Below are 15,122 nucleotides of genomic sequence, written 5' to 3'. Positions count from 1 at the left end.
CAGAAGCGATCGATTCCAACATTTTTTCCATTCAGCAGTCTGCCTTCCCCAGATCACATCTGAGCATGTGCAGCTTGGACACGTTTCAGGAACGGACCCCATGTATTATTAAAAGTAGTTTCAGTGTGTTTTATGTGCTGGAGAGCAGGGAGAGGGAGCAAGAAAATGAGGGAGCCGATTTTAATTTTGGCAGCAACCCTCCGCTCCTAGTTACCCTATTTAATCACGTTTCCAATTCTGCCTCGGCCCCTGCCTAGAGCGAAAACAAACCGAGGAGCGGTGGTTTCTCCGCAATCCCCTCCCGCAAGCCACCAGCGTGGCACAAGGAGCTGGTCCTGCAGACAGACAGACACCCCGCTCGCTGCCCTTTCGCTGGAGCCAGGCGCCACCTCCTGGTGCTGAAGGCACTTGGGGAAGGAGAATCTCCTCCAAGGGCTGTTTATCCCCCTCCGGATGCTCCCAGGAGGGCAAGCGAAAGGCTCTGCAGATGAAAAGGCTGCACGGCATCCTTCCCTACCACCCCATCACACGCACCTGGGATCTATTTCTATTTTCCCCGTGCTAAAATTCATCTCTCAGGCTCCCGAGCCTTTGACACCTTGTCAGATGGTGGCTGTACCCTGTGCCAAGTACCTCTGCGCAGCATCGCAGATGCGAACAAGTTTTATTTGCTGCTCTTGCTGAGACTCACCCAGTTCACCTTCCCTTGGCCCCAGCTCGCTGATTTATCTGCCTGGACAGGTAGAAAACTGCCTCGACTTGTCTGCAGGACACCTGGAGCTCCGCAACAGCAGCGGGAAGCAGCCTGTGCACACGGGGGATGGGGAGAAGGATGTATGCACACTAACGAGCGTTTAAATCTGCTTATCTTCATCACCACTTGGGAGTTTTTCAAGACTAGGCGGGTGGGGTTTTAAAGCTGAGAATCTGGTTACAGAGCTAACAGGATTTCAGAGATCACCAGAGATTCAGAAATTCCCTCAACGCCCATTAACAACAGCCTCAAAGCAGGAAAAATTCAAACACAAACTGATAGGGAAAAAAAATTCTTAGCAGAGACATATGAGGAGCAGTGAAGGTGCCCTTAGTCCTTCCAATTGTAACAAATACACAAAAACCATCTCCTAACTGTATTTACAGAGCAGGAGATGAGCACTTGACTCCGTGCTTTGGCACCGTCTCCTGTTAGGCCCTGATGCCAGTCAGTACATTCTTTCCCTTGCCACTTTGTGCAACTGGAAGGATCATCTGCCCAGGTTATTCACATTGCAACTCCTGTGGAGCAGAGCCACCATCTACCCTGCACACCACCTCAAAGAAGAGCCTTACTGCCGCACACCGTACGAGCGCTGACTGTTCGGAAGCCCATCTCCCTCGATTTCCCCATCACACGCAACACTGGCACCCCACGATAACCCCTGGCAGAAACTCCAACACAGTTCAACTTCGCTAACGGAGCTAGAAGAACCTTCAGCTCTGACCACTTGACCTGGGTATACCCTGGAAGTAAAAAAAAAAAACAAAAAAACACAAGAAAAGCTTTCATATTGCTCAAAATAAGCAAGCAGGCTTTTGTATTGGGGTGCACAACTAAAAAAAAATAAGAGGCTTAAGCACACTTGTGATTTCAAAGCCAAGTCCTCATCTCCTCCATTCTTTCCACCCCCCCAAGTAGCTCAGCTCCGAGACTATCAGAAACTGCCGAGCACGGCGTGCTTGCACTTGGACAGCTCCACAGAAATACCCAGACAGATATAACTTCTTGGAAAGAGCTCTCAAGAACGGAATTCTGCCTGGTGCTGCCACTGCTCTGCTCGTGACAACATTCCAACAGATATTAAAGAGGCAAAACTGTCCCATCTGGGTCAGTACTCCACAGGAATGCTTGCGACTACTCGGTTATTTTACGCTTACCTTCTAGATAGCGTCCTCTTTCTTAAGGAATTCTCAGGGATATAATGCTCCAGCAGTTAAGGTATCACACTTTTTAGCAAAGCAGAATTGGACTAGGCACCAAAACTAATTGCATTGCTCTGGGTCTCCCCAGCTCCTCACCAGATGATAGCAAAAAGGGGTTCAAGTCGTTCAGAAACGTGCCCAGACTGCACAAACTCCACAAATATTCTGGAGCACGGCGACAAGGAAGCTCATGCTATTTTCTGTCCTCACTGCTGTGCACCACACAGCTACTTTTGAGTTTAGTGAAGAAGCGGCTGCATTTTGACAGTTAATCACCAACTCTGGGGCCTTCTTTAAAGATGGTGTCCAGCTCAGGTCCTTTCATGAGCTCCCAAGTCAGACAGAAGAACTCTGAGCCCTTACACACTGAAGCTGGTTGTGGTGCAGGTGATTCTCCCCTAGGCTCTCATCAGCTGAACACACGGGTGCCAAACTCGAGCCCAATCCTTCATGCACAGTGTCTGATTTCACACCCACTGAGCCCATGATCTCAGCTGGTGAAGCAGAGGTGCTGACTTCCTCCTGAGCAATCCTTTAATTCCTTCACACAACGTGCTCGCAACACGCCTGTGGCTGTAATACCTCAACCAAAAGCAGCTCTCAGGTTAAATCCAAATCACGTAACACTAACACCCCTTAGTAATTGTTTTACCACATCGAACAAGAGAAGTATTGCCAGAAGAGACAAAAACTACTTACTTTATACAGCCAATGATGACCTGGGTCAGAGGATAGATCAAGGGCTCCATCACCTCGCTGGGGTAGATCGTGCTGAGAACCCGACACCAGAAATAGAGGCAGTGGACGTACTGCCAGTTGTAGACAGACTGGAAGTTCTCCTGCAGAAGAGGGATGAACACAAAGACATGAAAACGGGGCATCTGAGAGGGGCTCGCTCTAATTTCTCTCCACAATTCATTTTATTTCTTTCTCCTCCAGGACACCGTGCACTGTCCAGAGGATAACTCGCATTCTAGCTGTGGCTTTGACGCCGGTGGCCCATCCACCACCCAGCAGATTCAGATGCCTCACACCATAATTTAGTGCTGGTTAGTGCCTCGGAGGAAATAATGCGCAGCACAGCCCGCTTTTCTTCACAAGTACGGCTCATTTGAGAGGGATGATTTAATGACTCAGCTCACAGCAGATGGCGGGATGCGGCCAAGCATTAGGAAGCCTTTAACCGTTCCCTTCACTCACAGTCCCGGGGACAGTCCCCAGGAACCCGCAGGTAGGGAGGCTGGAAAGCAGTACTGCTCTGACAGCCTTGTGAGTTGCCTTCTGGCCTCTGCAGACCAGAAAGAGGAAAAAAAAAGCATGTAAACTACTGTAGTAGGAAATTCCTCTGGATTTCCCCTCTTTGTACTCAGACTCCCCTGGCTGTGATGTAGCAGCTTATCCTTCGCACTCAAGGCCTCCCTCCCCTCAGCTGGCTTAACTAAACCCCCCTACCCACCACCCCACCATCTCTGAAGCATAATGCCAGTGATGATTTTAAAGACATTTCTGTGAGCGTTCACTGTCAGAGCGAGCACCAAGTCACCAACCCAGCACCACTTGCAGAACTCAGCCCTCCTCCCTGCTTTTGGAGAAGACACAGTCCAGGCCAGTTGAAGTTTTTGACTGCAGAGTGAAAACGACAGAGCTGGGAACCAACTTTCAGCTCTAAGCCAGCCTTTATGGTTACCAGCAAAAACAACGCAAGAGGCCAGTGTGTCTGACAGGCCGTGACACCGAACCGGTGGTTTCAGGCTGGCTCAGACCAAGTCTTGCACAAATCCAAGACACGTGGTTTTCCAAGAACATTTGGGCAAGCCCCTACTCTTTCCTGCCATGTGCTGGAGCAGCCCCTAATGCCAGAGTAAACAGAAGCCCAGAAAGAGCGCCGAAGTCCCTTAAGGACACTCTTTCCAATGAGTTCTGCAGGCCCACGTACTCCCCAGAACGCACAGCATTGCGCCAAGACCTTCGGAGATAACATTTAAAATGTTCCTCAGCTCCGACCTGCTTCACACAGACTTTCGAGGCTCAGGTCGCCTCTTTTGTACGGTGAAAGCAAGATGTGCAAGTCCCAGAAAAAGGACAGAAGCCCTGAACTGCAACCACTGGCCCAAACCTTGTGACAGGAACTTAGCTGGAAACGGCAGAGCTCTCACCAGGTCAGAGATGTACCAAGGTCTGTTCTCAGCTTCTCTTGTAAACAGCGACCTGCTCCTGTAACCACCTTCCGCAGCCACCCACTGCTCAATTTAAGTTAATTGGCTTACTGCTAGGATTTATACCTTTTGGTTGTGCTGATGTCATTTAAAGTTCCCGCAACCCTCCCCAGCTGGGAAAACAAGTGGATTTAGGTCTTGTCTGGGCCAGACTCAGTCTTACACTGAGCATGTAAGAAGCCAACACAATCCAATTAGGGCGTGCATATACATCCCAGACTTCGTTTATCCCCATGTCTGAACAGCCAGGAGATTTAACCGGTCACCAGTCCTGCAATGTTTGGGAGCAGCTCAAGCATTAATCCGCAGGGATCCGTTTTGCTAAACGTGAACAAAGCCAGGATTAACAAGCTGACTCAGATTTGCTAGGTCAGACTGGAGGTGGCCCAAATCAGGGCTGCTCCCTAAAGGTCTGAGCTGCTTTGTTCCATAAAGCCTATATTGGACGGGCAGCACCAGCTGCTGATAAATTGGGCACACACCAGGGTCACTCCTGCTCTTCTTTACCCTGGGCTTCTGCAACAGAGGCTGCAAACTATAAATGCAGAAGGAGAGTGCAAATTTTTGCAAGGTGAGGAGAGAAAAGTGACTCCCACTCTGCAGTGGCCTCTTCTCTCCTTCGCTGCTGAAAACTAACACAGAAAAGAGCAACTCACAGACAGCTTTGAAGATCTTCAAGCTCCCAGCCCCAGCAAATAATTCCTTGGCACGTTATGAAACGGATCAGACAACTACTGACATTTCAGAGACATCACCAAAAGCCTGAAGTGGCTACAGTACCTTTCCCTCCCCACAGGAGGGTTCTCCTCCCACGCCGATGGGCACCTACCTTCTTCTTTATGGTCATAGCACTGCGCAAGTGAATGGCGAGCTGCCGGATATAGATGAAGGCATGCTGGTAGGAGATCTGGGTGTCCAGGGCATACATCTCCGTCAGCGTCCGCTGCATGAAGTTGATCATGGGCAGCACGTTGGGAGAAGTAAATCTTGAGTTCTTCACGAAGGAGATGTACATTTGCTGTTGGGGAAAGAGGACAACATACCGGTTGTCAGAACAAAACCAGTGTTTTACTAACCTTCCCCACCCAGGTGTTGCCAACCACCTGTGAAGTGTTCCTTTAAGAACAGCCACTTCAAAAAAATATTTGAAAAGGTAATTCAGCCTACTCCTCCAAGGGAAGAGTCAAAAACCTTTTCTCACCCATACAGTGTTCAGCACAGAGCTTAGAAACGTCCCTGCCACCGCTCCTCCACAGGAGGAGGAAGGAGCTGCGGGATGGCTTTGAGCCATACAAGCTTAAGGCTGGTCACAGTGGTTAATGCAGCTCTCTGGTAGCGAAGCAAACTGCACTTGGGAGCCTCAGCTATTAGCTGAGAGCAGCACCGAGTAGTGTGTCAGCACTTGAAGAAAGCCCTTGAGAGGCTGGAGGATGGGTATTCATCCAGCAGACAGACAAGTACCAGAGGCATTCTCTGCTAAGACCAGGCCCACGTGCCTCTAGCAGGAACAGCAGCAGCAGTGAGCAGGACGCCACTCCTCGACCTGCAGAATTCCTCCCATTTAATGTTGATGGGGAGCCAGCACCTTGCCCTGCCTCAGAGGCTGCAGCGTATGCCCTACGTTCTTTGCATTTGACTTCGGAAAAGCTGCAAAGTAGAGGAACCACCAGGCTTACCTTCAGCAAGGTATGCAGGTACACGTCTTTCTTCTGGCGGCAGATCTTGTTCAGCACGAGGAAGGCCAGTACTCTCACGGTTTCCTCGCCCGTGCTCCACAAATGAACTGCTCGCTGGGAAGGAAAACACACAGATAAGCATCCCAGCCTCGCCCTGCTACAGCTTTTCATTTAAACATCACCCTATTGCCCTCTTTCGCTCTTTTCCGCCTCCATTGTTGTTCTTAAGCACTCAGCAGTTGTGACTAAGTTTCTGCAAAAATATTCCACCCACAGCTCTCGAGTGAAACGCTATCGCAGACACACACAGACTCGGCACACAGGCAGCAAGCACTCCATCTGCGGCACGGAAACAGCTTCCCCAGAACACCCCCACATCGCTTTGCGTAGGGACTCGCACTCAGTGCACACACAGCATTGTGCTCACCCATCTCTCCCTGAAAGAGCTTCACGGCACTCACAAAGCCTGGGGGAGAAGCACGAGTCCCCTCCGGGACCAGAAGAAAAGCAAGGAAGAGTCCAAGAGACTGGACTATCATGGGATCCGGTCCAAATACCATGAGAGGCTCATTTGGAGGGGTAAAGAAAGTACTTGAGAGCTAAATGAAGCACCACAGCACATAGCCTTACCTTGAGAAGCATGCGGCACTGCTTTGGGAAGCTCAGATAATAAGGCACTATGGCACTGACATGCTGAAGGACTGCTGCTCCAACAGAGGCTTCTGTTAAACAAGACAGGAGCTACAGAAAAAAAAGTCCTAGTTAGTACACAGTCCTCATCACCTCTTCCTTTACCATTTAGCATTTGTATTTTGCTGCTCCCAAGTAATTCTGCGTTCCAAAGGACTGGAAGAACAGCCTAGCAGGAAGCCCAAAAAACCCAAGCTGTATTAGGAATGGAGCATGTCCACGGCAGATTAAATAATTCCCCTGAAAGAACATCTCAGCAAACAGGAGCTCAGGCTACCGGCACCTGCCTTCATCACTTAAAGCCTCGCTTGGATATATTGCAACAACTCCATCTACATAAAGCTTACAGCTTCCTACAGACAGCACGACACCGATGCCATTGTCACCTCACCACAGATGGCCGAGGCGTGATGAAGACGCTCCCAGTCTACACACAGCTTGCTTGGAAACAGACCATCTGAGCTGCCTGATGCTGCTTCACCAGATTTTTTTTTTTTTAAAATGGGAAGCAGGAATGCTACCGGGTATTTAGAGGTTAACTCGAGCTCAAGAAATAGGTTAGAGCATCATCCTGGTGTTTCTGGGTTGTTCAGCTCAGTTCACCTGCAGCCAAACCCAAGTACAGAATTTTGTACTTTCTAATTTGTTAAGCTCGAAGTCATTTCAATTTCAAAGAAGTTCTGCACGATGCAATATCCACTCTTGCCTGAAATCCCAATTGCTGTAAGCAGAGACATTTTTCTAACTTCATTTTCTTTCTCCTCCTCGCACTGCAAGGACTCTGCAGCGAACAAGTCTCCTGCAAAGTCCCTCACTCAACAAAAAGAAAGCACTTCTCAGAACCTATTATGCTGAAAAAACCCTGTCATGAAGCATGAGGACGCCCAGAAGCAAGCACAGGACCAGGAATTACTTCCATGACTGGACTGCCAGCTTTTCCTTTTCTCCTGCAGTCTTCAGTTCTGCTGCTGGTGAGAAGCACCACAGCTTCAGGAAAAAGCTCTACCCATCAAAATGCTGTTTCTGCTAAGTCATCCTGCCATCATCACCTCACAGCAAAAAGGCATCAGCACCTTATGTTCCCTTCCCTCAGCTTCTGAAAAATATTTCAGTGACACTGTTAGTTTTGTATTTTTACATTCCATACTTGGGGATGTCGTATGTGCCGAGCAGAGCTTTTCACCTTCGTATTTACTACAAGAAATGGCAACATCATAATACCAAAAAAAATGCATTAGAAATTCAGAACAGCGCCGCAAACTACACAGACGTTAATTATTTTGGCAGACAAATTAAAGCAAAGAACTGCCAGAATGTTTAACTAGCCCTTCTTTACAGGCTACCTATTTTCAACCAGTTATTCTATGGAGCTCCATGCTATTTGTTAGACCAAAAGCTTCCAAAAAAGAGACGTGCAGACTCACAGGTCACAAGTGCCCAAAGCTCCAAGACCCACTGAGACTGCAGTGGGCAGAAATAATCTCAGCAAATAAATTAGTAAGTAATAAGCCCACTGATGCACAGATTAACCCTGAGAAGACGAACATGCCGGAATTTCTCACTTGGATTGTACAGGTCAGGTACATTCTTACGTCCAGTCGCAGCTTGCTCCAGATTGGGCTGCTGGAAGGGAGGACCATTCTGGAAGCGAACAAGAGTTGAGTTTAGCTTTAAAAAAACACAAATTAATGCTTCAGTAGCAGAATAGTGAGTTCACTTTCTTAGTATTGCCAATGAGTAAAAGCAACTGCCTGTAAAGCAAAAATAAAAAGCAACGATTTCGTCACAGACGCAGAGAAGTACTTCTCACGCCATTACAAAATTTGATTCAAGGCAGGGTTCAGCTTCCCAGCCTGGTACCCAGGTCTCAAACTGACTCAGGGAAACTAATGATAACCAGGAAATCTGGTGGAGTCTCCCTGAATCCCTCACGACATCATCTTCTGATCATTCTGCAGCCACTGCCTGAAACACGGAGCAGGCTGTCTTGTAGCAAGAAAGGTTATTTCTGGGATCAGTCTCTTCCAAGCTTTTGGCATTGCACTTATGAAGTAGCAGCCTTAAGCCACCCCAAAATTCAAACACAGCCTACACCAGTCAGGCCTGTGCAGTGGAAAGAACTGGAGCTTAATTCTCAGACTGGGCACTGCTGACAGGAGGAAATACAGATTTTTAGCTCACCCTTCCCATCATCCACAATACAGAAGGGAAAGCGACTGCCACAGAAATTACCCTGGAGCCGAAACATTTCTGACAGATTCAAATCTCACTCTGCTCAACGCTGGGAAAACAGAAGGGCTCAGGTTATGAAACCAGTAATAAAACAGCGTCCAGATGAAACCGCAGCTGGGAGTCACAGCTAAGTAAGGCTGCTCCAGCTTGAAGTTCCATACTGGGACTTATCTGGGACACGTACTTATATCAAGTATGACAGAGGCATGGAACACACGTTGCCATTCTGGGAAAACGGATGAATTGTACAACTCTTCGCCCCACTGCGTGCTCTTTTCCATTCCATGTCCTAACAGTGAACAATCCAACTCTCAAGCCACCTGACTAGGGTTAATACAACTGCAAGCACTGGATTAAGTCACATACCTGCAATACTCTGCCTACACTGAATGTAGAAGGGTTGGCCCCTTTCTCATCAAAAGGCCTTCTTGAATACAAGCACATGCAATTCCAGATACCTTTCTGTTAAACCGCGTTCTCTGTAAACAGCTGGAATCTAACGTTAGAGAGGACACTTCCTGGTGAAGAAAGGAAGAACCTGGCTAAGAAGTCTCTGAATACACTCAGGCAACTTTAAAATTGTTTGGAAAGAATTACCATCTTTTTCCAGCCTCAAAGCCAGGATGCAGTTCGGAAAAAGCCCTGCCAGCTCTCTCTCACCTGCAGTTCTCAGATCTCCTCAGACTTACTTTTGTTTGTTCTTCGGGGCTTTTATAAGCAGCAGCTCTTGCAGGCAGTTGAAGAGGTCCCGGACACAGAAGGACACAAGGGCATTGAACACTGTTTAGAAAAAAAGTCAAAACAGCATTTGTAAGTGACTTTCCACGTATTCCTGGATTCTCGGCAAACCTGAAAAGAGCTCTCTAAGGAGCTGAAGCCAACAGAACAGCAGAACTACGGAGTTTCCACAAGCCTCTAGAAAACATCAGTTTGCCTCGTCCTAGAATTCCTACTCAAATAGCAAGGCTGGAACTGACAGCCTTACAGCACAGGAGCCTTCTCTGCCCTCCACGTGCAGAGCACCAAGCACAAAAGCAGCCTGACCCACCACTAGTGGTCTATGCTACCACCACTCTGCCCCAAAACATAACAGGGATTCAAAGGTACTTTTTAAAGGGTCGCATAGGTTACAGAATGCTATGGGGTAAAAAGACAAAAACAGCTCAGCAGAATTAGTTCTAAGAGGCAACAGCAAGAAGCAGCAGCAAAAGTTGTCCAGAGAACTTCAACGCGAGGATTTAAACAGTACTTTGCTCGAATTTCTACGAAGTCTGACGAATGATAGGCGGCTCAGTGCCCCTGCTTGGTTTGGAATACAGCAGTAACACTGAGAAGTCTGGCAGCCAAACAATTCTGTCCAATGTTACTACGCGAAAATATACAAGTAGTTTCCTCAGCAGTCTGCAACCCTGGTGTTTCATGCTGACCGGAACACCAGAAGTGATACCACTCCACACTCACTAATATGAAGATAAGCTATTTAAGTGAAACTTACCCTTCCACAGGCTTCCTTTACTCCTGCCAGTACTTATTCTTTTCTAATAGCTAAACTTTCCCTCCCAGAATGAGGTACGGGTATGCTTGGCACAGGAGCATGGCAATCAACTCACCTGCAGCATCAACGACTTGATACTTGCTAGGGTCAGCCCCACCATTATCTCCTTTGGTAGTTGCTACAGCTGCTTTGAATGCTTGAGTGATTTCATGGAAAAGTCTTGGTGTTAGCCGTCTCTGGGGAAAGGACAAAAGACAAGCAGTAATCAAACTCTGAAGCACTCTACCAGGACAGAAGTATTGGAATTTACTGGAAGTTTGGTTGCAAAAATAGCTCCATCCTTTCACATGAAGAAAAGCGTGAAGACAGTTAACAAATGCTAGTGGCCTTCGCTTGCTCTAAAATAGGTTTCTAGGACATTTAATTGGTTGGGGGTTGAGGAACAGAGACTTAGCTGCAAGCAATTATCCAGTCTGACCTTTCCCTCCCCCTCTTGGAGGCAGCAAGCTATTTTATCACTGCTCAAAATGGGACTTCAAAAAAAGTTCTTGGAACTGTCACAGACACAATGGTTAGCAAGGCAACGAACAAGAATTAATCACTCTACCTACTTCTGAACCATTCCAGTTTCTCTAGCTTCCCCCCCATGAAGGGGTCAGAGTAATCTTGCAGCCCACGCAAAAATTGCGAAGACAAATCATATTGAAATAAGAAATCTATGAGTAGGACTGTCACCATCTTCTCCGTACTTGTGAAAAACAAACAAAAGGTGGTCTTTTAGAGGTGGTGACATGTGGAAGAATATTAAAGGAGAACACTCCAGTGCCTTGCATTGTAACTCCCTGCTCACCTCTGCAGCTTTCTTCCATTCTTCAACCATCTTCAAGCTCACAGGAATGGTATCGGCTTTCTTACATTTGGCTGTTTTACGTTCTTCTTCATCTTCGTCTTCATCTTCTTCATCTTCATCACTTGCTTCCTGGAAAAGTTTTTATGAAGAGCGAGTAAATGCTTACAAACTTATTTTCTGGCCCTGCCTCTTTCGCTTAGCATCTGCTGAAGAGGAAAGCAGGCAGCAGCAATTGTTATTAATGCTGTTATCAGCACTTTGTGTAACACAGTAACAAAATTAAGGTTACTACAAATTCCAAAAATGCTACTTAATCCAAAAAAAAACTACTTAAGTTTTACAGCTTTGCTACAAAAGTACAACGTGCAGTAATTAAAGTCATCAAGGAGAAAGCAGGCTGCTTGCAGTAAAACAAACTCCCAGTTGGAAAGCAAACACAAATCCAAAGCCACAGGGAAGATACGCTTTAAGGCTCTGCTTTCACAAACTCCTCGTGCTCGGTTCAAACCCACAGCTGACTTCTGATTACAAACCTGTACAGCTGCAGCTGATCTTTGGGGAACCTCCTCCCTGGCCACCTGTGCCACCACAGGCCCCACTATACTTTGCCCCTGCACTGAAACTCAAACACTTAACATGTACTTGGATTGATTTCAGCTGAAATAACTGATTCCAGCCATCCAAATTAACACCTGGTACCTCCAGTGTATGAGGGGGTACGTGCAACCTCTCGTCCTCCTCATCAGAGCTGTCTGAAGCATCAAAGTTCAGCAGAGTGCGGTCGTTTTCTTCCAAAAACTTGTAAAAGTCAGGATCCTTTTCCTTCAGCCGGGAGAGCTGGTCTTTGTGCTCAGACGCCTTCCCCTTCTTCCTGTTCGGAGGGAATTAACAGGCGTTAATTCACCGCTCCAGCTGGGGCTGGAAGGAAAGCAGGCGGCCTGGGGGCAACGAGGTGCACCTGGGACTAATGGGAACAGTGAGGGGTTTACCAGGGCTGGGCTCCCCTCCTGGAACCCTTTTAACACCATTTCTGGAGGGCTTGCCAGAGAGTGTTTTAATGGGGGATTAGAGAAAGTTGAAGTTTAATGGAGGACTAAGAACAGCTGAACCCCATGGCAGACCGTGAGGTTGTGCTGGGCAGATGGAGGTACTGGCCAGAGGTCCTGAAGAGCAGCCTACGAAGGAAAAAGTCAGGTTTTTTTTTTTTCAGTTTCTCAAGGTTATTTTTGCAAGCTTTTTAAGTAAAAAGCATTGAAACGTTAACATTTAATACTGAAGAACGCAGAAACCTATCCCACGTGAGAAACCTGATGACAGACGCTCAGTACAGCCCCACCTGACGCAAAATCACTCATTTTCCACTTATTTCAGCTTCTCGGCCAACAAGGCCCGAGCTGGGCCCCGCAGCCCGGCCCTCACCTGGCGGCCGCCTGAGGCCGGGGCCGCTCCCGCTGCTTCGGCTTCGGCCTCGCCTCCTCCTGCTCCTCCTCGTCGCCGTCGGGCTCCGACTCGAAGCCGGCCGTGAGGAACTCGTCCACGCTCAGCTCCGCCAGGCTCCTGCGGGCCGGGAGGGAAGGGGTTAAAGGGGGGGGGGAGGCCCCGGACCGGGCCCGGCCCGTCCCGGTTCCCCCCCCCCGCCGCCGCCGCTCACCTCCGCCCGGTGCCCGCCATGCTGCCGCCCGCGCCGCTTCCGCTCCCAGAATGCCGCGGGGCGGGGAGGGGCGGAGCCACCCTGAAGAAGGCGGAGCCACGCCCACTGAGAACGGAGCCACGCCCACTGGCGGAGGAGCCACGCCCACTAAGAGCGGAGCCGCCCCGCTGCGCGCGGAGCCACGCCCGCCGCAGGCGGAGCCACGCCCACTACGGGCGGAGCCACGTCCGCCATAAACTTAGCCACGCCCACTACGCGCGGACGTGCCGAACTAAGCGCGGGGCCACGCCCGCTAATGCCTTAACCACGCCCACTAACGCATAGGCCACGCCCGCTGGCGTCTTGGCCACGCCCACCGACACGGAGCCACGCCCCCCCGCGGGCGGAGCCCCCTCCCGGTCCCTCCGCAGCCCGGCGCCGAGCCCCGCCCCCAGCCCCGCCCCCAGCCCCGCCCCGGCGCGGGGCCGGCGCGGGCAGAGCGGAGCCCGCAGCACCGGGCGCCGGCACCGGGAGCGCGGCGGGGCCGGACCGGGAGCCGTGAGTAGCACCGGGGGCCGCGGGGAGCACCGGGACCGGCCCTGCTCCCCCGCACCGGGACCGGGAGGGGTGTGGGGGGAGCCCCCCCCCCGGGGCCTGGCGGCGGCGGCGGCGGCTCCGTGCCCAGCCCGCAGCGGCCCCGGGGAACCGGCGGTGGCGGCGGGGCTGGGAGCTGGGGGCAATCCGGTGTGCCCCCGCCGTGTGCAGCCATCCCGGCTGTGCTCCCGGTAACCCACCGGCCTCTCATCACCGGGGGTAGGGGGGGTGGGGGGTGAAGGGCACCGGGAGAAGCCCGGTACCTCGGGGGAACGGGGGGGAGGCGTCGGGTTTGGGGATTTATTTATTTTTTTTCCCTCTTGGCCTCTGCGGTGAGCGGCGGGAGCCGTCCTCCCTGCTACGGCATCCCCGGGCCTGGGGCAACCGCCGCTCGGTACCGGGGATGGGGGGGGTTCGGCAGCCCCCCGGTAGCGTCCGGGGGCTGCCCCGCTCCCCGCATGGCCACGGTGCCGTGCGGGGTCAGGAAGGGGCACAAACGGTGGCCCGGCTTTTGGGGGGTCTCGGTATCCCGGGGGAGTCCCCGAGAGGAGGCAGGGTGCTCCCGGGGTGATTCAGCACCGCGGGCATCCCGGGAGCACCGGGAGGGTGCCGGCGGCTGGTGGAGGTGAGCAGAACCGTCGGCTGGAGGGAGCCTCGGGGGGGGGGGGGGGGGAGGAAGGATGGGGACCCCCCGACAGGTTTGTGGCAGCGTTCGGGTCCGTTACGATCCCAATTAGAAGGGGCTCGGGCCCCAGCGGGTATCGCAGCGCTGGTTTTAGGAACGATGGCTGTAAGGAAGGCGAGATGTTGTAGGCAAGCTCATGTGCCTTCGGACTCTGGTTCCTCCATGCTGCACGGACCCCACGTGGGAAGGTTATCTGCTATCTTAATTTTTTTGAGCTCAGGTAGGGTTTTCTTAAAAGTAATCCCGGGCATCGCTTCTGCTGGCAGACAGGAAGGATGTTCGGAGGAGAACTTGTGCTGCTGGACAAGGACGGGGACATGGAGGTGCTGCAGGCACCCCGGCCCCGGTGTGCTGCTGTGGCACGAAGGCCTCGTGGTTAGGGGCGCTACAGCCAAGCGATCACCTCCGTGGAAGTTTCCCTCCTGATCCGGGAGCGTCTGGTGGAGATGTCTTCAACGAGGCAGTATCGTGGGTGTCTTGGGTGTAAAGATGTGAATTTCCTTCCTGAGAGCTCACCAAGCAAGCAGCATCCAAATCAGAGCAAAGCGGGAGCCAGCAGGGGTGGCAGTAGCCCAGCCTCTTGGCTTGGTAGTCCAGGATCCGAATGGAGTCGCTCCTTCGTGCCTGGGGTTACAAGGAAGGTCCCTGGTCGTCCCTTCTGTCGGCCAAGGGCAGCTTGGTGGGCGAAGAAACCTCTCTTCCCAGCCCACCTCGTGCCCTCCATCCTTGCTGTCCTCAGCACCAGCCTGGGGCTCGAGGAGGCGTGCCCTGAAGGCCGCAGGTCTGCTGGGGGGCCTCTTCTGGGCTTGCTTCGGTCCATTGCAGGCCCAGCAGCCCAAAAATCACACAGCCTGGCTCAAGTCTGAGCTCTGGCTCCTGTATTTCCTCAGGTCCCGTCGCTTTGTCTCCAGCCCCAGAGGCAGGGGAGGCCTCCCCCTGAGTGTCCGGCCCGCAGGCCCCACTGCCTGCCGTGCAGGATGCAACCCGTCACGGGCAGGAATTTGAGCTTCTTCGGCTCCAGTTCCCAGCTTCTGGGACCCTGCGTGATGGCTGGTCCTTCAAAGCTTCCCCAGCGAGTGGTTTTGGGGAGTTTTC

At 51.4% G+C, this 15,122-nt stretch overlaps 1 protein-coding gene across 1 annotated transcript in view; it reads right to left on the bottom strand.

Moving 5' to 3' along the window:
• The window catches only part of NOC2L (NOC2 like nucleolar associated transcriptional repressor), a 43,587-nt gene extending 30,764 nt beyond the window's left edge, over window positions 1–12,823 (bottom strand). The window contains exons 1-11 of the mRNA XM_035557411.2: window positions 12,770–12,823; window positions 12,538–12,675; window positions 11,818–11,989; window positions 11,119–11,247; window positions 10,384–10,504; window positions 9,463–9,553; window positions 8,104–8,182; window positions 6,482–6,592; window positions 5,852–5,965; window positions 5,005–5,193; window positions 2,659–2,798 (exon numbers count right to left, since the gene is read on the bottom strand). Of these exons, the coding sequence (XP_035413304.1) occupies window positions 2,659–2,798; window positions 5,005–5,193; window positions 5,852–5,965; window positions 6,482–6,592; window positions 8,104–8,182; window positions 9,463–9,553; window positions 10,384–10,504; window positions 11,119–11,247; window positions 11,818–11,989; window positions 12,538–12,675; window positions 12,770–12,789 (1,304 nt within the window). The 5' untranslated portion in view covers window positions 12,790–12,823. The remainder of the gene's footprint in view (window positions 1–2,658; window positions 2,799–5,004; window positions 5,194–5,851; window positions 5,966–6,481; window positions 6,593–8,103; window positions 8,183–9,462; window positions 9,554–10,383; window positions 10,505–11,118; window positions 11,248–11,817; window positions 11,990–12,537; window positions 12,676–12,769) is intronic.
• Window positions 12,824–15,122: the final 2,299 nt, after the last annotated feature.

This window comes from Cygnus atratus, chromosome 21, assembly GCF_013377495.2.
Source record: "Cygnus atratus isolate AKBS03 ecotype Queensland, Australia chromosome 21, CAtr_DNAZoo_HiC_assembly, whole genome shotgun sequence".
NCBI classification, from domain to species: Eukaryota; Metazoa; Chordata; class Aves; order Anseriformes; family Anatidae; genus Cygnus; species Cygnus atratus.
The sequence above is the reverse complement of the archived record's forward strand: the minus strand, read 5'-3'. Positions and strand labels throughout refer to the sequence as shown.